The sequence below is a fragment of the Megalops cyprinoides genome, chromosome 25 (genome assembly GCF_013368585.1).
Source record: "Megalops cyprinoides isolate fMegCyp1 chromosome 25, fMegCyp1.pri, whole genome shotgun sequence".
NCBI lineage: Eukaryota > Metazoa > Chordata > Actinopteri > Elopiformes > Megalopidae > Megalops > Megalops cyprinoides.
The window spans coordinates 4,026,834-4,049,280 of NC_050607.1; the positions used below are offsets into that span (position 1 = coordinate 4,026,834).

The 22,447-nt window shown below is 44.0% G+C and overlaps 1 protein-coding gene across 3 annotated transcripts in view; it reads left to right on the forward strand.

Moving 5' to 3' along the window:
• LOC118771899 (leucine-rich repeat-containing G-protein coupled receptor 5-like) overlaps positions 1 to 22,447 on the forward strand; it is a 55,633-nt gene that overhangs the window by 20,797 nt on the left and 12,389 nt on the right. For all 3 annotated transcript variants that reach the window (XM_036520048.1, XM_036520049.1, XM_036520050.1), the window contains exons 2-6: positions 7,215 to 7,286; positions 11,288 to 11,359; positions 14,736 to 14,807; positions 20,417 to 20,632; positions 21,949 to 22,020. In XM_036520048.1, the coding sequence (XP_036375941.1) occupies positions 7,215 to 7,286; positions 11,288 to 11,359; positions 14,736 to 14,807; positions 20,417 to 20,632; positions 21,949 to 22,020 (504 nt within the window). The remainder of the gene's footprint in view (positions 1 to 7,214; positions 7,287 to 11,287; positions 11,360 to 14,735; positions 14,808 to 20,416; positions 20,633 to 21,948; positions 22,021 to 22,447) is intronic.

A 22,447-nucleotide genomic window follows, 5' to 3' on the forward strand; every position in this document is an offset into this window, starting at 1 on the left:
GCAAAGCAGCTTCCTCCATTTCCATCTTCTGCAACTTTGGTTTAAGATGCACATACTGCTTTTGGATTAACATTCACATACTGCATACCTTAAACCTTGAAAAGATGTGAGTAATTGCTACCGCCTTCAGGTGCAAGGTGTGTATGTGAACACACCCACTGTCTCTCTCAGGTCTTCCTGCAATCCCCGGCTAGTACAATTTCCAAGGAATCTTTAGCCATTGCTTTCCAAATTGTTAATGACTGTCCCTTCTGACTGAATAGCCTTTTCAACATTGCAGCGGTTACTTTCTGGATGATTTTAACAGTTATTTTAAGCTTCATAATATTTTGACATCTATAAAAATGTAAAATTCCAGTAAAAAGCACATTTAACAGGACAAAGTCCTCAGCATTTGGCAAACTCATTATAAAACTGTGGTATTTGAAGTCTTCTATTATTTGACAGTTGAAACTTTTACTCTTCCAACATCGAATTCAACTTCATCCAGCTCTTATTCATTCACTATAGCAGCTCTCATTCACCCCTAAAAATCTGAGATTAATGTAATGAAAAGAACGCCTCATTGGTGCAAGTGGGTTAGAATTTTATCTGTGGGGTGGAAACGGTTAACAGAAAGAGTGGCCCGGGTCAGGATGCCGGTAGAGTGTGTTTTGCATCCTGTCACCCTGCTAATCTCTCTCTTGGCTGTGCAATGTTAAAGGCTGCTCAGAGAATCGCCTCCTTTGATCAGCGCTTCTCGGGCATCCCCCTGTTGTCGATCATCTATCAGCTAACAGAGTTTCAGCAAATCCCTCCTCACCTCCTGCGGCCCACTGCAGGCCCGTGGACAGTTGCAGCCTGTGTGTCCCCTGGCAGCTGTAGGGTCTGCACCGTAGGTGCTGTAATAACTGTCAAAGAGCTATCTGTTTATTATATAAGTGTGAAACTGGGGCAGGCCCGAGTCCTGTTCTCCTGAGACACGACACAGGCCTGATCCTGCTCTGTTGCATCTCTTGGGGGTCAGATCTTTGAGATCCGGCCTGAAATGTCAGGGGTTCAACCACTGGCAGGGTAGAAGTGGGAGGGGGAGAGAAGCAGCTGTCCGGAGACGGCCTTTTCACGTGTGAGGCACAAAGCCTCAGAGCTTATCCACAGGGCCTGCTTTTAAATCTGCTCGGCCTCTCCCCTGGGAGTCTGTTTCTAGTAGCTTGATGTCTTTATTTTCCAGGGTTTAAATGTTTTCCCTCCCTCTCTCTCAGGCGCCCTCATACGAGGCTGACCAAAGGCAGTTCAGTGAAACGTTTAAAGAGATTCCCGTAAACACGGTGTGTTAGAGAGGCCAGAAGCGTGGATCATACGCTGTCCGCATGCATCCCTGGTGTTACACAGCCCCATCCCATTTTGAGAAATAGTTTACTGGGATGTTAGACAGCCTTGTCCCTTATCTGTTTCTTCTTTCTGCTCTAGACCGGATACAAGTATGCAGGGAATTCACCGTGCCCGCATCCTCCACTGTGTCACCCGCCTTTTCCCCTCAACTTGCTGAAATAGCTTTTGATTGAAAACGCACACATGTAACATGACATGAAGCAGACCTCTCTGTCTTCTGATTTTTGAATGGTGAAATATTTCCATAGAGCCGGAGGTAAAACAACCAAACAAAAACACCCACTGTCCTAAAATGCTTTCTTATTTGTATGGGTGATAGTGGTGTTTGGTGACTCATCTCCATGCTAAAAGGTTCTACTGTTCCTTGTGCTTCTGGTCTGGCATATAGTGTAGGTCTTATTGCGTGAGCGGCTGTCTTATGAATGGATGAGGAGAGGCAATGCCACTAGCCCAATGACTCTGCCAGCCTAATGATATGCAGTTATTCCCTCTCTGTGTTCAAACTGCCACATTTGCAATTCAGACCAATGCTGAATTATAAAGAGACAATCTGAAGTTTCACCTGAATCAGGTCTCTAAGAGAATGTTGGGTAAACAGCCAGATATTAAAGGGGGGAAAGGGGAGGATCAGAAACCAAACTGATCAAAAAAGGATACTCGGGCAAATGTGCATAGACAGACACACAAACGCAAACATACATACACATTCCTCACGTGAAAAAGCTGACATTCTGAAAAGCATATGCATATCAGGGTTTGATTTTATAAAAACATTTTAGAAAGCTTTGAGCTTTGATTTTACTGAATGCTCTAGTGGTGTTCCCAACACCTCTGAAAGGTTAAGTTGCTTTGCAAGTCTAAGCGTAACGCCAAAGAAAGAATTTACTTCATTCTAAGAGCTGCCTACAGGTCTCAGCCACAACCTGTGCAGGTGGATAAATAAACTAGTCCCAAAGGTGCTGGCTATAATTGGTATGCCGGTAAAACTGACTTTTGTGTGTGGAATTTAACCCCTGTGTCAGATTAAACTTTTCCGAATGGAAATGTTTTGTATGCAGAACTCAAAATGAGCCATATTATATGTAAGTTGACATATGACATAGATGAATGATACTGTTTAAATATGAGAGTGGAAATGCATTAGAGGAAAGGGTTTTTTTTTTTTTTAACAGTGGAAATATTTTGTCTGGACTGACTTGTGAAAAGAACAGTTGTGCTGAATAGGGCATTAATTTAGGTAGGGTGCTTAAATTTTATTAACCAAACAAGAAATGAATACATATGTATGTGTACACACACAAAGACGTACACAGGGCCAGTAGTCATTGACATTTCATAAATCAATTTCCAAATCAATCAAACTGCCAGTTTTGTTTTTTTTTTTCAGTTGTCTTTTCAAACTAGTTGTAAAGTGAATAATTTATTGCACTATTAGCTTAGAAGCATGTTACTTGAAATTTTCCTGCACTGAAAAGACTCTCAGTATTTATTCTTTCAGTTCTTTTTTCTTACCAACTATAGAATTAGCGGATTCTAATTTTTTCAGCTTTAAAGGTTTACTCAGCAGAACATACAAAAAATAGGTGCTTTTGTCTGAATACAAGTGGTGTTAGTCGCTGTATCCTAACATACAGTCAGTACTGCTTACATATTTGTAAGGATTTCTTACACACATAAAATGTAAGTACATCAAAATATGTCCTTTGAACATGCGCTAATTTGAAGTGTAATTTCTGCTTTTTGCCTTAGACAGTATAAATGTTGTGGAGTATATTTTTAACTTTCAGTGTTGATGTGTGTGTTGAGGCGCGTTGGCCATGCAGGGGGAACGGTACATCTGTACAGCCTTGCAGGGTAACACGACACTTCTGAGAGGCTGGCACTGTCCCCTCTCTGTGTGCCGGGCAGCGGGGCTGGGACTGTCCCCTCTCTGTGTGCCAGGGAGCGGGGCTGGGACTGTCCCCTCTCTGTGTGCCGGGGAGCAGGGCTGGCATCTGTCGAGTGTCGCTACAGCGCTGGTGTGAGGGGTTATGTGCCAGATGTTGGAAACAGAAAAAAAAAAACAAGGAAGAGCAGGTGCAGGTTTTCTTCTAAAATGTCAAAGGGAAACCTGATGCAAAGCCCGCTGTTTTATTGTCTTGAGTAGAGCTGGCTGTGGAGCCATATTACAGAAGTACTGAACAGTTCAATAAGACGCAAGTCCATTAAGCCTCAGCTATTCCCTGGTATCCACTTTGATCCTAATTATGGTTGAAAATTGTGAAGTGTAATGAAAGTTTGGGCTGTCTGATGGGCAGACACACTGTCGCTTCACACAAAAACCGCCTTAAGTACATATCCTGGTAACTCTCCCAACTTTTGTGTGTGACTTTGCCCTGGTTAGAATTCCCCTCCCTGATGAAGTTGATACATCTTACTCTTAGCCACTATATTTCCTTTAAACACATGAAACACCTGTCTGTCTCTCCCCTGCCTACCTATTGTGTGTTCAACAGACACTGAGGCTCCATCCGCCAGGTAAACTATTCACAAGACCCCAAAGAAACGAGACAATATTGATAGATATCACTTCAGCCTAGCCCAGACAGTGAGAGTTACCAGGCAACAAACCTCCCTTTGTTTAGTTTGCCCTTTTGTTTGCCGTTTCTCAGTGTGGGACGGCAGTGTCTTCTGCAGTGCCATCCACTGCAGGCGGATTCAGAGGGAGCGAGGCTGTCCCTTTGATGGCATACCTGGGTGCTATGCGTCAAATGCCCCTGCTTACCTCTAATCCGAGTTATGGCAGGAGAGCAGGGGGAGGGATACACTAGACCCTTGGGAAAGACACTGAAGAACTGTGAAATTGCTGCAAACTCCAACCCCACTCCCTCCCTCCCCCCCATTAAACCTAATCACCTTAAATGTGGCCTGGTTTCGCATTTGATTAGAGTGCGCCCGAGCTCGGGCAGGCTGCTCGTTTCCTGTGAGGAAATACAGTGAGGAACCCCGGCCCGCTGTGGGCTTCGCGGTCAGATCGTGTTACTCGCCCAGTTTGCGGCTCATTTGTCATATTTAATGCAATTCAGGGCCCTTTTGGCGGGGTAAAAAGAAAGAAAGTGAACTACTGAATTCCTGCTCCTCCGTCTGATAAATGTAACTGAGATTTACAGCCTTTAATTCAATTTCCTTGATTGGGTATGTTCTTTTCTGTGTTATTTCATTTCTTTCAGTGCACCTGTTTCTTCCACCATTTGAATAAAAACAGACTTTTTCAGATAATATATTGTAGTCAGATTTGTATAATGATTTGTATTTTAACCAGGTACAGCATTTTCAGTGACTTTTTTAGTGAAGGGACACACAGATTGTTCTTCATGATAATCCAGTCTAGGGGGTACGTTTGCATCGTGAAGACTTGCATTCCATTCCTTTAGCACACATTTTTTATGAACTGGGTCATGTAGCCCTCCTGATGCTGTCTATAATACAAAAGGCCTTGAATGCATGCCAACCCAAATGAGTAATGCAACGTTAAAAAATACACTGTAGCCCTTGCGCGAAGGAATTTTAGACGTACAAAGCAGCCATTTAAGTTCTCGGAAACTATCAAGATACTTGGGTAGTGGCAAAATGTAACTGTTGACGTTCAAAACTAAATTAGCCAATGACAACCTAACAATACATCTTTTGTTCTCTAATCTTCCAAAGACACGAGTCTGCAGGTAGGCCTGTTTGAATGAGTTCCTTTTTTGTTGTTCTCGTCCAGCATTAATATGCTAATTTTTTGTTTATGCTGGAGGACAACGGAAATATCCATGTGCCCTCCACCAGCATTTTGAAAAGCTGTGCTAATATTGGCCTATTGAATTTTATAGTTTGGTAAAGAGCCCATTGCCACTCTGCCACTTGCGGCTTTTTCATGGACGTTCTGAAGAACACCATGTTCTAGCCCCCCGGAAGAATGTATCCGGGAATCTCAAAGCTACAAAGGCAATCGTTTCCAACCAGACTAGTTCCCACGGCTCTAGCCATTGGGCCCATGGCTAACTCATACAATTAGACTGAAGAGTTTACAGCTTTGACGGGTTTTTATGTCACAAAATCCTGCTGGTGTAAAATGAGTTGCCTTTAAAGAGGGAGTTAATACCGTGCAGGGCTTCCCAGACTTCTCAGCCAGCCCTTATGCAGGTACACTGTACTGAATGCTGTTATCTGCACATGTGGATGCATCCTCTCTGTGGAAGGCAAATCCCGCCCCCCTCACTTCAGATCTTTCGTAGCGTGTGCACGAGGTGTTTCATTTTCTCTGTTTCGAGAGCGTGTCCCTCCATTGAAGGAGGTGTGAAGTCCAGGGACTGTAAAATCATATTTTGATTATTTGAGAAAATGTGATGACACTCAAGTCATCTGACTCTCCCACACTTCAAAAAACATATGCCCATGAAAATTCAAAAATCCCAAAAGCAAATGGGCAGTAAAAAAAGCTTCGATCGTGCTTGACTGCTTAGCCGTAAACATTAGGCTGCCACATGGAGACAAGCGTACCAACTGGGCTAAGAAAGCCCCTCATGAAAATAGTGGTAAAAACAAAGCCTGCATGACTGGTTTGGCTAAATTTTACCAACCTGTAACCAGTTTTTTGTTAAGAGACAGAGTGCTTGATCTTAATTTGGCCAAATATCACGAGTTTGATCTTGGATAAGAAAACTCTGGATAAACTCACAACTATTTTTTTGTCATAAATATGTCATTATGACAGATAATGGATGTAGACTGCCAGGTTGCTGAATTCCACTGAACTACACACTGTTTCAGAACAAATCAACAACTATAATTAAAGGCATTTTTACACTGCTAAAAATAATCCTGTCTGTACTGGAATTTACACAAAGAACTGTAGCCAAATTAAAAACCCTTTGAACTGCATCAAGAACACATATTTGCATGACTTGAAACTGATATTTCCTAAATACACTTAGTAAAGGTAGAACTGTCACTGTAACGATTAGTTATAAAAGCATAGATGAATATTTGGAAACATGTATTATTTAAACTGTGTATGTTTGGGAGGTTAACCAAAATTCAGACAAAAAAATTGGGCTGTTTGAATGGCTTTAGCAATTACACACATTTTTAAACAGAAAAAAAAAACATTTTTCATTCCAGGTTTCACAAGAAAAAAATATGAATGAATACCAACATATTCATCATTAAGATGACAATCTTGCATACATACAACCATACACTTTAACTGTTATTATAATGTCGCAATTTTAAAAAAAAGTTACTGTTAATTTCACAAGCTATAGATGTGTGTTAGGGTAGCAGACCTGCACTACTAATGGCTGGTATTTGAATTGGCACGCACTCTGAGACATAGATATGGTGGCGTGTAAATATCAGAGATTGAATGCATGCACTGCTGCCAGCACTTGAACAAGCTGGACGGGCCAGAGAGTAGAGAGCGGCGTTTACGGCCATCGTCTCTCATTCCCTGCTCGTGGCGGCTCAGCTGAACCCTTCAAGTGAGGGCCAAAAACCTCAACCCGCCTCAGCCGTGATATTTAGTTTATTATCTGTATTTGACACCTCCCTCCGCCGACTGCGCACTCCCCAATCTGCTCCGCCCCGGCACACACCCACTCATTCTCCCAGCCCATTGGAGCTTCAGAAAAATATTTTGAAACGGGAATACAATTTCAATGAGATGAACATTTATCAGCAGGACAAGCTGTTGTGCTCTTCTTTCCCCCCGCCCTCCCGCTCTACCAGGAAATACAGCTTCACAATGTGTGGAATGAACAGCTGGAAAGCGCAGTTGTGGCATGTCGTGTTAACACTCTCCCTCTGTTCTCCCCCCACAGCGACCTCAGCATGAACAACCTCACTCTGCTGCCCAGCAGTGCCCTCTCCAACCTCCACTTCCTGGAAGAGCTGTGAGTATGACCAGCATCTAAGCAAGGTGGCCATATGGGCCAATGGTGGCCATCTCCATCTCTATTGTTTTTAATGCATCAGCTGTGGGAGCCAGATTAGAAAAAGCAAACGCCCCGTCCGAGCTGGAGCTCTCAGCGCGGGTAAGTCGCCCTGGAATCCCCCCGCTCTAGAACCACACAGGGCTGCCACCACCGGGCCCAGACGAGCTAACACAATGGGCAAGTTGCCAGCAGCACTAAAAATGTTAAAATTAGACCTTGCTTTCCTGATTTTTTTTTCCTGCCTTTTGTGGGAGTCGTTAAATGAAACGCAGGATATTAAATTGGGAATGGCTGGCTCACGTTCCGCTCAGAGGACGCGGCGTGTTCTCTAATCAAAACCTGAAGGGGCCGGGTCCCGAGGAGGTGGCAGCGGCAGGCCTGAAGGGCCCTCCCTCGCTGAGAGATCCTCTCTTGGGAAAAAAATCGAGAAAGGAAAATTGAATCCATATTCTACAACACCAGCTTTCAGCAGCTTCAGTGGCTTTGAACTTGCTCGGAATGACCTCCAATATTAGGCTGAAACAAACCACAGTTGACCCCCATTTGATCACCCCACGACACCCACAACCCTGACGGTGCCTATGTAATACAGTACTGCGTCAACACACCGTAGAGTCCTCGAGGTAGAGTCACAGGAATGGAGGAGGTGTCGGATTAAAGAAAACAGCATAAGATGGTTTACATTAATACCGTTTCAGGCAGCTTTAGGAGTAGCATGTGATAATACTGGGCTCAGCTCCATGCGGGTGTGTATGCAGCTCTGTGTGGAGCTGGTTGCCTCTGTCAGCACTCTCCACAGCCAGCTTTCATTTCATTATCTATTTAAAAGGGAGATGCTGTCCATGCTGTCGGCCTTCACACTTCATAATTACTTCTCTTCAGCACTTGGTCACTTTGTTGCTTTCAGCAGCCTGTCGTCCTGCATTGAGGAGCTCGAATATCTCCAGGACAGCTCTATCCTCCTCCAGGTCCCCTGCACACTGGCCAATAGGAATGCTAGGAGCATATGAACTCCCAATAGCAGTGGCAGACTCCCTCATGCCACAGTCAGAGGTAGAAACATTACGTTCTCATTCCGAAGTATGTAAATAATGTAGTTCAAGTGAAACACATGTTTATGAGCTTCTCGGTCACATGATGAATGGAAAAGAACATATTTATTTCTCTTTCTCTAGCATGCCTGGAATATTTAGGGTGTCAAGCGTGAGCCTGGTCAGGCAGCACTGAGTAGGAGTAAACACCATGGTGACTGTTGCCAAGCAGCTGTTTTGGAGGCCGTAGAGTGGACCCTCTCGGTTGTGTCAAACGCTATTTGGCCTCTCTTCAGCTTCGGGCTTCACAGACCCCCATGGAAAGATATGTCAGGCAGCGACAGCAACGGGCCAAGTATGAATGGCATAGCAAAACCTCTGATACATGTGCCCATGGGGCGGGTTTGAGTACAGTGTGGGAGGGGCCCAATTACATAAGGCCTCGCCCGAGACCCTTGACATTACACCAAATCTGGACTGCAAAGACTGTAAGGTATGGGGAGGCGAAGAATATTTGGTTTCCTCAGAGCACAGAGAAAGTGAAAGTTCAGGTAGCAAAGTGTTGCAGGGCCCACCTTCTTTTATATTTTTTTAATAATAAGTAGCATCTAACTTAAATAAATTTAAAATATTCAGTTGAATCCCTGGGAAATATAGAGCCCGTATATTTTGGACAGGCTGTAATTACATGCGTGGCAATGCGGGTGAGGGACATAGCAAGAGTGGAGAGGTTAATGTACTGTTTTAAAGACGCTCATTTTTTAAAGGCCTCGTACAACGAGCCCCAACACTGACTTTTACAACCTGTGGTATTAAAAATGTTCAGGTGTTGAATTTAAAGGCACAGAGGCCCCCATATGGAACCGTTTTAAGGCTGCTCTTTTCAAACGGTGCAGACCTGTCTCTACAGTTACACCACTAATTATGTGATTTAATAACCCTCTTCATTTACTTATTTCCCACCCCCACCCCCCAAAAAAAAAAAAATAGAATGGAAAAATACACATCTCTTGTATTTTTCTTGTATCTGAATTGCAGCTGCCTCAGAAAAATTAAATGAAGGTATTAAATGCTTTTAAAGATCATCATCTCCACTGAGCCTCGATGAGACCCTTGCTACCACTGCTGCACCTTAAAAACCCAGACATTTTTATCAAACACGATTAACTTCTGCAAACACTTGCAGCCAGAGCCCTTAAAATAAACTGTATAATATAGATCAGCAAAGGCTCCATCAGTGTGTGCTGTTCCGACTGAATCATGTCTTGGTTTGTGTGTGCGCGTGTGTATGCGTGTATAAATATATACTCATAGACTGACTGCTATTAAGGGACTGCTGTAGTATAAGGTATTTAGTCTACCTGTCTGAGGCATCATTTATATTCAAATGACGTCATTGGCTCGAAACCGATGAAAAGCATTGCCTGGAATCCTGCATATTTTTATTTCCTTGTGTCCACCAGATCTGCCCTTACTTAATTATTTAGCAAGAAAACAGAATGATATTTAGTGATATAATAACTTTCATTTGTCCACAGTGTAAGGTCAGAAGCCATCCTTTTACTGCCAGTAAAATACACCTGGTTAGCACACATTACCTGGAATGTATCCAGTTTACTTAATGTACAGCACCCCTGTTGGTGCACCTTCAGACTACAGATAAAGCAGTCTTTCAGCCACAGACAATGGAACGAAAGCGGGAACACAACTCTGAGCAGAGAGGAAAATCACAAGAGCCTCAAACCCGTTTTTTGCTCCAGCACTTGCGCTGACATTTCTCCCACAATCCTTCACCATGAACGCAGTGTCACCTGTCCTCAGAAAGTCAGAACACGGCGCTAGACCCCATTCATCATGCCATCAGCCAGAAGCCCCCTCTGCAGCCAGAGTTTGTAAATCAGCCCTGTGAAGATGCCCTAGTTCTGAAAGCCCTTGTTACCGTTTGCCCCGCTATTCGGCACAGAGGTGTCACAAACTTCACCCCTCTGACAGGACATTAAAGGGCCCTGTGGGTGTTTGCGGATTTGTGACCTCCGTCCGTCCCCTCTCCCAGTGCAGTGTTGAATGTAGCACCAATGCAGTATCTCTCTGGGTGTAGGTGCAGATCCTGGCCTGCAGGGACTAAGCACATGACCCACGTTGAGGGACGCTACTCTCTCACCTCTGTGAAACAGTAACAGAAAATGTTTACATTGCGTGATCTATTCACCCAGCATACACCATCACTCTGGATAACCTAAAACTTAAAAGAGACTTAAACTTTGAGATTTCTGGTGGAGCCACCAAGGTTAATAAGTGTCCTCGGTTGAGGGTTTAGCGGAGGCCTGAGATAGCTAATTCTCTACTGGCCTCGAAATGTGGTGTGTGTATTTTGCTTTTGATATACGAGACAAGATTTTCATAAAAATGATTGTTTCAGGTTAGGACTGGGTCAAGTCAGGTCAACAAAATCTGTTTACAAATCAAATTCCTTCTTTCATTACAATGAACGTTTCATCAGCCGATTCAGACAATATTTTCTCAGTATTTATATATAAAAATAATTGCTGAAAAGGTACAAACCTACGTTTGCGCAACATCCATATTCATACAAGTTTACAGATTTTCTTAATGCAGATTAACTGCAGATGTCAATATAATGTGTGTGCATATTTCAATTGCCTTCACTAAAGAACATGATTACCTACCCTGCAGTTTACTGAATGTCAGATATAAGAATATCTCAGTATATTCTGAGTCTCTTGTTCATTTTTCGCAGTTGCCTAACATATCCTTCCAGAGAGAGACTGGGGAGGACAGAGAAGGCTTTTTAAAGTCTTCTCATCTGCTGGCACCTTTCATTAAGCTGTATCTGTATTGCTTCTCTTCACAGTTAAATGAACTCCACATGACAAAATATGTATTCTTTTTTCCTCCTTCCCTCTGCAGGCGTCTCGCAGGAAATGACCTGACCCACATCCCTAAAGGGGCTTTCTCCGGCCTTTTCAATCTCAAAGTGCTGTAAGTAAATCCTCCATTGTTTCATGTGTTTCCCTTTTTTGCTATGTCACTCAGTGTGAGAGGTGGAAGCAACCGGGATGACTTTCTCACATTGAAGGGTTGCCCTCTGGAGTTGTCAGTCATTCACCTCTCAGCCTTGGAAAATTCTTGGATCGAGATCAGATGATTAAATGAGATACTCAGCTTTAGCAACGTGCAGGCCATCTTCATTGTAATTGGTGTTAAAAGGGGTTAATCTTTGGAAAGTGTTGCAAAGCACAGTAACTGCTTCGATGGAAATTATTGGACAGTTATTTCAAAGGATCACTTTACACCTGCAAGGATAATGGGGTGTGGTCAAAGAGCAGAGTTTGTCCTTGCCCTCCACTAGTTAACCTTAAGGAATATTCACAAATCCAATATGTGTCAAACTCAGCCTGTTGAAAGCTTGTATTTGTTTACTAAGTGCTATGATTGTGGTAAATGGGCAGGCTCAAGGACAGTTTGTTAGCAGAGCTTTGCCAGGGCAGACTTTGGAATCATTATGCTTCTATTGAGAACACTTGGCACAGGTGAACCCCTCATTCACCTACATGCAAAAAGACCCAATGTTCACACCAGAGAGCTGGATTTAATCAAAAAGTGCAATTCCAAGCCCAGCCAAAGAACGGACATTTCTGCGCACGCTGAGTATGAAATGTGGGGCCGTGATTCAAAGCCTCTTCTGTGAAGGCCAATCCCGACGCTCACTTTGCTTTTTGGTCACGTTCATTCTGCTGGATATTAAGACGTTAGCAGTATGATCTGCCTTCATCACTCAGCTCTGGCTTACCAGTTTCTGAATATTATGGCATTTGAGGTTTCAAAGATCAACTTTCTAGAAAAATAGCCTCAGCTCTGAGAGGGTGTAGGGCCGGAGGAATTGCCAGCACTGAGACACTAGCCTCACACGACTGAGAGCTTTGATTAATATGAAAAATCTTCATAAACGGCTTGTTATGGGGCCTCCATGTTTTAATAAAAGGAGCTGCTTTGATATCGAGAACGGGGTGTAATCACTTACAGTCCTACACCAGTAGAGTTTCATACTTAAGTACACATGTTAATACTACAGGCATGTTCTAATTTATTACCCCTCATACAGAAACATCTGGCTTTTCAGTGCAGCACTCATAAAAGTAAATAAAAACCTGTTTGTGACGTACAAAACAAATGTAGAAGAAATTGCGCTTTATAAAACTAAATTCCCTGTGAAAGTGCCTTTTTTATTGTGACTTTGCAGAGCCACAAGACCATTGAGCAATATTCGATGGCATGTCGTGCCGCAAGATGAGAGGTTGTCTATGTGGCAAGGATCAGCACATCCTACCCCCCATACAGGAATCCTCCATTTAGTTTTTTTAATTTTCAGGGAGGATTTCTTGAAAGCCGATGGAAGAAGACTGCTTATTTTGTTCTGTGTATGACAGAGGATGCGGCAAGTTCAGGCCTGCCTTATTCATCACACGATCAGGGCTCAAGGCAATGTCGCTTTCAAGTGAAAATGCCTTGTTTTTCAAAATTGTTTATATTCCCATAAAACATAAAGAATAGCAGCTGCAGTCCTCTCTTGAGGAAGGACCATACTGTTAAAAACAAATGCATTTTTAGGGCCTCACGTGATCGGGTTACATGCATTATTCCACTGTCTGCATTACATCGCAGTGGAGAAGGGCTTTACTGTACATCTGGGAAGGGTCTTAGTGGTCAGCTGCAAAAATGTGCTATGTTCTCAGTGCTGATCAGATTAAGTCATGAGATATTTATTTGTTTATGTTCGCTGTTAAATGAAACCAAGGCAGTCCGGTTCCCATCAGCCCAAAGACCCAGATTCCTTGGTGTTGTGCTGTCTGTGTCAGATTTCTTTGTCACTTTTATTTCATCAAAAGTGGGATTCTTCAGTTATTTGTTATGGTGTGCTGTAAAAATATTTCCCTATTTAATTTCATTTAATTTTTGAGATTATTTACTGGCAGATATGCTGAGAAAACATCGGGGCCATAAAGAAGATGACCAAATTGTTTGAAGAGCCAAACCTTAAAGAAAAACAGAACAACTCCTTGTACAATTAGTGGAAGGACAGCAAGAATCTCACATAATGAGAATGACACATGGGGTCAGAGAATTCCACTGATGTGTCTCCATACATTAACCTCTCGCCTTGTGTATGATTAAGCCGGCCCTGAAATAGCGTGAACTGAGCGAACTGACACGGGTGCAGGCTGTCCCGCTGTTAACACAGGAAAAATGACCAGGCCCATGTGCCTCTCTCTGTGGGTCTTCCTGGTCCAAATCAGGCCCCTGAGGATGATGTCGTCCTGTTTGTGCCACTCAATCCCCACTTAGAAACTTGCAATCTCACCGCTCTGCCTGCCAACTCACAGGTGCCTCGCTCTATAATTAGAACACCACTGAGGCCTAAGAATACAAACAGAGTCCATAACATTGCACCATAGCGCCGTGAATATTTATACAACTCATACACAAATTGTTGAATCTATGTTTGGAGGAGGTAGTTAACTGATGTAAGTTTACAGCAGAAATCCACAAGCTGAAATGCATTTAATCCTGCTATACATTAGTTACATAAGACTTACGGAATTATGTTATGTAACATGAGTTAAAATCTTGTGGTAGGGCATGTGGATAAATCTAATCTCTCTTTATGATAGTGTAAGCATTCTATCAGAATTTATTAATATATTTTTTTTAAAAAGTAAACCTTTGAGCAGCTATTAGGACATTGGTGGAAAAAGGAAATGACTGAATAAAATACAGTATGCTTGTATAACTCCTGGACATTCTCAGAAGGGACGGCATGTCTAAAATAGGTGTACCATCAGGTAAATGTTAACAGGCGATAGTGGGTGCCGTTCTATTGGTACGGGTCCACAGAACCGTTATACTAGAGCTCATAACTGCCCTAACATCACATTGTTCCACAGAATGTCCAGAGGGAGAGACCCAATGAGCACTGCTTATTACTACCTCAACAGAGAGGGTGACAAAACTGTAGAAAAGATAGGAACACCTGAGGGGTTGTAGCATTGTGAAAACTTGGCAAGAATCCAGGCAATTTTTTCCAGGCAGCAGGGCTTATTAAAAATAAAATGGTTGGTTAAGATGTTTAAATGTAGGAAACTGAGTTTTATTTAAGAATTTTATTTGAAAATCTTTTTTTTTTCTCTCATCTCAGTGTCCCCCCAGCCCTGTGAATGAAGCCTAATTCAGGGTACTTCAGTACTGTCGTATTTCAGATCAACAGAACCCTTTTTAAAAAAAAAAAAAATCCTCTCCATTCACTGCACTCCTGTGAAAGTAATCTTCTCCTTTTTGTCCCCACCGCGTTCCCATACAGAATGCTGCAGAACAACCAGCTCCGCCAGGTCCCCAGCGAGGCCCTCCAGAACCTGCGAAACCTCCAGTCGCTGTGAGTACTGGAGACCTGGCTCGCTGAAATCAAAGACGCGGCCTTTTGAGCTCGCGGACAGGCTGACAGTCCCTGTCTCCTTTCTCCTTCTTTTAAAAGGAATATCTGTGCACCGAGAGGCTATCGGTCTGGCTTCAGCTCAATTACTGTGCCGTTTATCAGCCACGGCGCTCTAAGCGGTCGGGCCTTTTAATTATCATATGAAATGAGGGGTGGAGGGGGCCGAGGAGGGGAGACGGGGGAAGGGGAGGTACAAGTTGGAATGAAGTCCAAATCAATTTGGCCCCAAAGAAAGCTTACCTTTGATCACTGGAGAAAAAGAAGAAGGGGAGAGATAAGGAGGCTGAATGTAGATTGCTTTTCAGTGTAGTCAGGCAGGAATCCATCCTCTCTCTCTCTCTCTCTCCCTCTTTTTGTTCAAACGAATGCAAAATATCTGACTAAGATCACATTATTCCATACACGCTCTGTCCTTAGGTAGGTCAAGGGAACAGACTGGCCATTGTTACAGGTTCAGCTTCAAATGGACTTCTTCAGTGTTATGACAGCTTCTTTTGGGGGGGCTTTGTTTCCTAAATGCTTCCCCTTATGAATGAGGTGGGGGGTGGAGGGGAACAGAGCCTTACCGTGGAGGAAGAGAGTGAGTGGTGTCCGGTGACCATTCATTTGGGACTGACAGTATGGTCAGTGTAGGGAGGGGAATGTCGAAACAGAGGTGCCATCAGGAATCCCATGAAGGTAATGGGTTTGGAGCCCTTGCTGTTTTTCTCCTCCCAGTGAAACAAAGCCCTGTAAAAAAAAGTTTTTTAAGTTATTAAATTCTTTTGGTTCCATATTTGTGTTACATAACTGTTTGTTTATTTATGTGTGTATCATTCAACTTCCTGTTAAGAGAATAATGTTAGTAAAACATTGTCCACCTCCCCAATGGTTGTGCAAAGCTTTATGTTGAACACTGTCCATGAGATCCTTGGGTGGGACTACAAAACTTTCTTCTTTTCTCACTCCTTTTCAAATGTCCACTGAATCTATGAATAGAGAGATAAGCATTGCTGCATCAAATGGCCTTTCAGCTCATCAATAGGGTGTGAGAATAGTTCCAGTAGTGAGGCTAGGCTGAGGGGGGGATTACAGAACCCTTTTCTGCTAAAAGGCCAACAATGGGAACAAGGTAGGGATATTTCAGGTGTCATTTTCTGCCAAGACTCGCCAGGCGGGTCTGGGGCCACCAGGTAGCTCTTTTGTTGATGAATGCAGTTTAGTGAAAGGTGATCGGCACAGAGGCTGGACATCACACTGACACAGAGCGCCTTCTCTGTGGGGTGGCTTCATAACGATGTCGATTTAAATGCTGGCTGAACCTCATCCCCCCTCAGGGAAACAGCCGCCTTTTATTTAAAAAAAAGCCCAATTTTCACAACCAAACACAGTCCCCCTGCTGCTGAGAAGCGCCGCTGATGGACATGCGAGTCTTAGCCACGATTTGACACTGAACTCAATTTGAGTGTTTTTCCAATCGGCTGTGTTTATTCGTGTTACCCTTCTCTCAGAGCATCGGCCCCCAGGGGCAGAAACAGCACAGCACATGCCTGCAAGGAAAAAACATTTGTGGGGAGAAAATGGCAAATTGAACTTTCCATGGCGTTTGTAAACGTGGTGCGCGGTCGGTGATTGAGGACTCCCCTGCGTGATGCCACACACACACTCTCCCTCTGTCCTTCACTCTTCCTCTAGGTCTAGAGGCACCTCAGAGGGTGGTTCCACAGGAAACTAAATCCTATGCTAAGATCTGGAAGGGCTAAGCGTTTATAAATCAATCTCGTGGGGGCCATCTAAACACTTTCATTTTCAAATCCTAACAGACTTTCTCCAGGTAGCCTAAAAAATTTGTTTTGAGTTCTAGAATTACATGTTGCAAGACAACCATAAGATAAACCACTGGCCATTTTCCAGAAACAGGCCAAAGGTGCCTCCAGATTAACCCCATTGACCTGGATCCCTTGGACCCGTTTAACCGTGTTATCATATGGTCAGCAACTGATGGCTGGATACGTCTGGCGCAGGCTGGGGCGAGCGCGTAGTCCAACATAAACAGCGATCGCCACTGTTTACGAATGCCAATCTGAAGTTCACACGTCAGACAGGAGGCTCGCCCTCACCAGCAAACAGTCTGACTGCAGCGCTGCCAGGACCCCACGTCAGACAGCTATGTCCCTAAAGCAAATGTCAACACAAGAAATTAAGGAAATTACTACCATGCAGACGAAGAATGCACAGACCTCCCTGCTCGAAGATGTCTCCTCAAAAAAAAAAAAAAAAAAATCATACAGCGAGGAACAGCAAAAAACATTGCTGAATTTTCCAAAATATCAGTATTGAATTTGGCCACATATTTTGTAAATGCGTTTGTATAAACCATTTCCTTTTGAAAGCGTAAACGCATGAAAAATGTAGCTTAAGTGCATAAATAAGCTGACTGATACTGAGTCACATGGCTGTGTGCGTTGCGTGAGACCGCAATGCTCCTAACACGCTGTGTGGTCGAAATCAACAGCTACAGAGTGTTCAAGGACGCTGGCTCAGTGCTGGTTCGGGCGAAGGTGAAGGTGTGATTTCATGTGTCTTGCACCACACAGATGAGAACTAGCACTGCGTTGTTCTCAGACACCCCCCCCCCCCCCCCCCCCACTCCTGGCCACGCAGACGTTCCCTTGTCCCAGGAGGGTTTTGATTAGATGAGGTGGAAGTAGCCGTTTCCACCCAGACCACCTTGCGAGACGGATGATCAGAGTTCTAGAAATTTTGGAAAGCACAGCCTGTACAATCTCACAATCCTCAGAGGCATTTTGCTCTTGTCAAAGAAATTGAAGCCATCAAACCAAGGCTCTTTTCTCAGCATTTGGTCACATCGCCCGTCGCCTTTCCGTGAAAGATTGTCTTGTGCCGAAGAAACAAACGCTCTGCAGGGAAAAGGAACTCAATAATTCCGTTAAGGAATTAATGGAAAAAAATTTCTGTTTGTGTGTTGTGTGTGTCAGTCTAACAGCAGGGTAAATAAATCTGTAAACCCCCCCACCCAGCCCCCGCTACCAAATGAGGGAAGTTTCCTTTCACTGAGCAGTGCAAAACAACACATCAGAGGTGTGCTGCTCCTGAGACGATAACGCAGTTTCACCTACCACTTGAATAAAGGAGCGTCGCTGGGTGGCTGGTGTTATTGTTTGCGAAGGCTGAAGTTAAACGCTGCCTGCAGTGCGTTCCGGCGCCTGATGAGGTCTGCGCTGGTATGCCCGTGAAAAAACAGATGCTGAGATAGAACAATTGCAGTGATGCAATGCAGCTGGTGTGGAAGGCTTAGAGAGCGTGGCGATTAAAACTTTCGCAGCGGCGGACCCTTTGTACTGATTCGTATTTTCATTCAAGTGCGCCCGCAATCTAGCCTCATCTTGTTTTGCCCCCCATTGTAAATGGGTCCCAGGCAGAAACTTCACCCTAATTAAGGCTCCTGCACAGATACCCCATTCAAATAAGACTGTTACAAAGATGTGCCAGAATAAGGAGTTATATCACCCAGCCACTTTAGTATGGGCTGCTACCCTTTTATCTATTCACTCTTTAAGGATTCTTGCTTTGAAATTTGGAATACTGGTCTAGCAAAATACAGAGAAAAAGGTTTGTGCGCTGGTGTGCATTTTAATGAAATATTTTTGTGTGAATACATGGGGAGGAAGAAAGGCGTGTAAAAACAGATAATTGGCCCTTCATTATTTTCATTTATTTTCAGATTTAAACAGCACATTCCACAAGGCAGTCTTGAAACAGACGGTTTCTTTATCGTGTTTTAATATTATTATTATTATTACCATGTTTAACTGAGGCTAGCCTTGGAAGAACGTGCCCTTGCCGGATTCTTCCCGAAACTGTTTGTTGACAGAACCTTGTCTTGTTTGGAAAAGAGCCGTGTGCTCTCCGTTTGCCTTGCCATCAGTTCTAAACACGCTCCACGGGACCCGCTCGGCAGAGAAACTCAGAAAGCACCACTCGCAGCTCTGTTTAGTCTTTGAAGGCCCAGCTCCCCCCCCCTCGTAAATAATCTTTGCAAACCGCACAACAAAAATAGATATTGTAAAGTGCTGTATATAACTGGCCCCTCGATGTGAGAGAAGGGATTTGTGCCACATTTGTGAGGTGCTTAAGATCAGACACGTCACTTTGAGTGGTTTATAAATACACAAATGGGTCTGTCTTCAGAGCAATATGGGGCCGAGTCAGCATGAGCACTGATCATTTGGGATATTCCACCCCTGGCATTCACAAACATGACACAGGCCAAAACAAACCCCTGTTTCTACAACAGCAGAGTGTAAAACCTAATTGAACAGGGTGTTTTCAGCCCACTCCAGTTTTTAATCCTGGAATAACATGAAGCGCGCATTAAGATTTATTTTTATAGCAAAAAGCCCTTATCCAGGGCGGATTGCATCTGACACATTAGCCATTTGCTCTGTTGAATTTTTCAGGCAAGGCAATTCACTCCAGGTTCCTTGCCCAAGGGTACAAAAGCAGTGCCCCACCTGCAAATTTGAACCCAAAACCTTTGAGTCACAAGGCCTGGGCCCTAACCCTCACCCAGCCTCAACATAATGACCTGTGACCTCACTCAAGCAGTTATAACACATAATCAACGCTAACCTTTCATCTTCAACATTTATTTATTCGCTAGGCAGGGAAGTATGTTTTGGTCAGATGTGGGCCCCATGCTACAGGCGTGATGCTAACATGAAGAAATTGCCCTGGACAAGATGTCTTTTTTTCTGTATTCTAGATTTCCAATATGTCCTCAGCGGTGTTCATGCCCAAACAGACCTTATTGTATCTCCAAAGCACTTGTGAAAAGCCCAAGCACCTGAGCCCCTCTGTGTAATTGAAGGTGTATTTGAAGTTTGAATTTGAGGTTCACAGTGGGTGAAGTGATTATCTTCAATGCTGCTTCCACCATCTCAGAGAGAATGACCCACGTGTTTTTATCTGAGTTCTAGGCTTAGACCACAGAACATTTCATACTTTTATTCTTTCCACACAAATGCTTAATAAGCAACATGGAAAGCAAACATGTAAATCTTAGGGGTAAAAAATGCCACACTGAAAATGCTGTCCCTGGATGCAGAGCAGACAGCACCAGAATCAGAACTGCAGAACAAAGTAGATGTTAACTTCTTTTAAAGAGTTAGCATCTCATTCATTTGTTATTTCCTAGTCTGCTTTCAGAGCAAAATTACAGGGTATGAAAAAAACAATGTAAAAACAACCACCACATTTGGTAAATATTTTGTCATACCATACCCACATACTTTCCTATAAAAATATTCAGAGAATATACCTTTGTTTGTTTTCTGTGCCTCTGCAGAAAGGGGGTAATGTTATTTAGGTAGGTTAATGCATAATAGTAAGGCGAAAACCAAAATAATACATAAAGGTAAGGAGGCCTCAGCAATCTCCCCATTTCATTGTGCTGGCTGGACCTCTTTCTACATTACTTCCTGAAAATGCACAGATAATTTCTTTTTGGCAGTTTTGACTGAGTGAAGCTCTGCGTTTCTGTGTGCCAGGCGCTTGGATGCCAACCACATCTACAGTGTGCCACATGGCTGCTTCGACGGGCTGGTGTCACTGCGCCACCTGTGGTTGGACGACAACGCCCTGACGGAGGTGCCCATCCAGGCCCTGAGCGGCCTCTCCTCTCTGCAGGCCATGACCCTCGCCCTCAACAAGATCGTCCGCATCCCTGATCACGCCTTCGCCAACCTCTCCAGCCTGGTTGTCCTGTGAGTACTAACGATGCTGCCAATCCCGGCAAGTGGGAGGGGCTAAACACAGGGGGCCATCCAATAAAGGATGGATACAGCATTTCTATGAATGGGGGAAGATGCAGGAAAACCCAGCAGGAAATCCTGCAGTTTAATTCACTGCTGTATTAAGCTGTGCAGGGTGAGTGCATTGTGGGTATTTGTTAAATGTGAGTGCACTTTGAGTCCCCCTGCATGAGTGGTCTGGAGCGCTGTGTACCGTGTTACTCACAGTAAAGTGCAGCGCTAATTAGCCTATGAAGCTGTGGCCATCCCGTGTGGAGGCAGCAGAGGAAGGAAGCGCCGGGGGTTCAAACACCACTCTTAGGCGCAGATAGCCGGGCGGGGGGGGTTGGGGGGGTACTCGTTGTTTTCCTCACAAACTTCCGCCATTGCAATGCCATGACTGCCCAGGGGCATCCGTTTAAACGCCAGCCTCCACCGGATCACTGCCCTGCCAAGGACCCCCCCCCCCAGACTCACCACACACACACACACTCTCTCACTCATCCTACCAAAGTCTCCACGTGGTATGCCTGCCCGAGATGCCGGAAGAGTGTGAGGCTGGGGGGTGGGTGCGCTGGCCTATGGGGACTGGAGCTTGGCACCGGGGAGCCGCGCAGCTTCTGGGATGAATTTGTCCTCCGGTCAGTCTGACGTGGCAGCCTGATTGGCTCACTGGGCTGTGGATGCTCAGACACAGAGCGGGGGCACTGGAGCCAGCCCTCTGGATCCGCGGCAGCTCTGCCGGTCACTTCAGCTGCTTTTGCTGTTCTGTAGTTTCAGTGAGTCATTAGAAAAGTAGTGCATATTAAACATTTGTATTTTTTGCCCTGATTATCTGCTCATGATTTTAAGTTTCAATTGAGAATGAAACTGTCAGACACTAGCGTCTTCTAAGCTTTTTCATTTACCAACTTCTTCCATTGTCATTTTCTGCTCTTTTTTTCCCTATTCATCTCATTGTAATCCATGTTAATATGATTATGCAGCCCGCTGTGTTCACAGCAGCCAAGTGTTCAATCCAAAATCTCTTGCTTTACTGGCAAGTCTCCCTCTTGCTAGACTGGCCATAATTGTATGCAGAGTGGGAGAAAGGTTTTTTTTTTTAGGTTTTCTGATGTGTACATCTCCTGTACAGTGGTGCTGATTTGCATGTAATGAGCGTGCCCGTTGTGGCACAAGGGACAGCTTTTCTCTCTCTTTTTCTTTGCTCTCAGCCAATCAGGAATGTCCGTCTGCGCTCTCTGGAGGCATTGTGTCCCTCTGACTGTGTTCTCCATGTTCCTCCACAGACATCTCCATAACAATAGAATCCACTCCCTGGGAAAGAAATGCTTTGATGGACTCCAGAGCCTGGAGACTTTGTGAGTTGACCTCTGACTTGTTTAAATTTGAAATGTTTTCATTAAAATGCAGAAAGTGGCCTAAAATGTTACCTCGGGACAGACACAGAAGAGATTCCTCCCCTGCCTTACCAAAACAACCCACAGGTACCCCTGTTATTGGCCCTTCAGGGAGTCGCTTTTTCTTTTATTTTCAGACAGCAAGCCATAAAAGTAGGTGTAATACGACTCTGTGTGTGTGCCCTGAAGTAAATGGTAAAGTAAATTTGGTAATGGTAAAGTAAATTTGGATTTCTCCACTGGATACTAAGTGCAATGTTGCTCATCATTTGAAATTAACATCTTGATGTTGCTACTTGTGGCTGTCAGGCTGTAAATTTCAAACTCATTTTTTATCTTTTTATCTATTTTTCTTTAATTATGCATTTTATTGTCTTTACTAATTGTG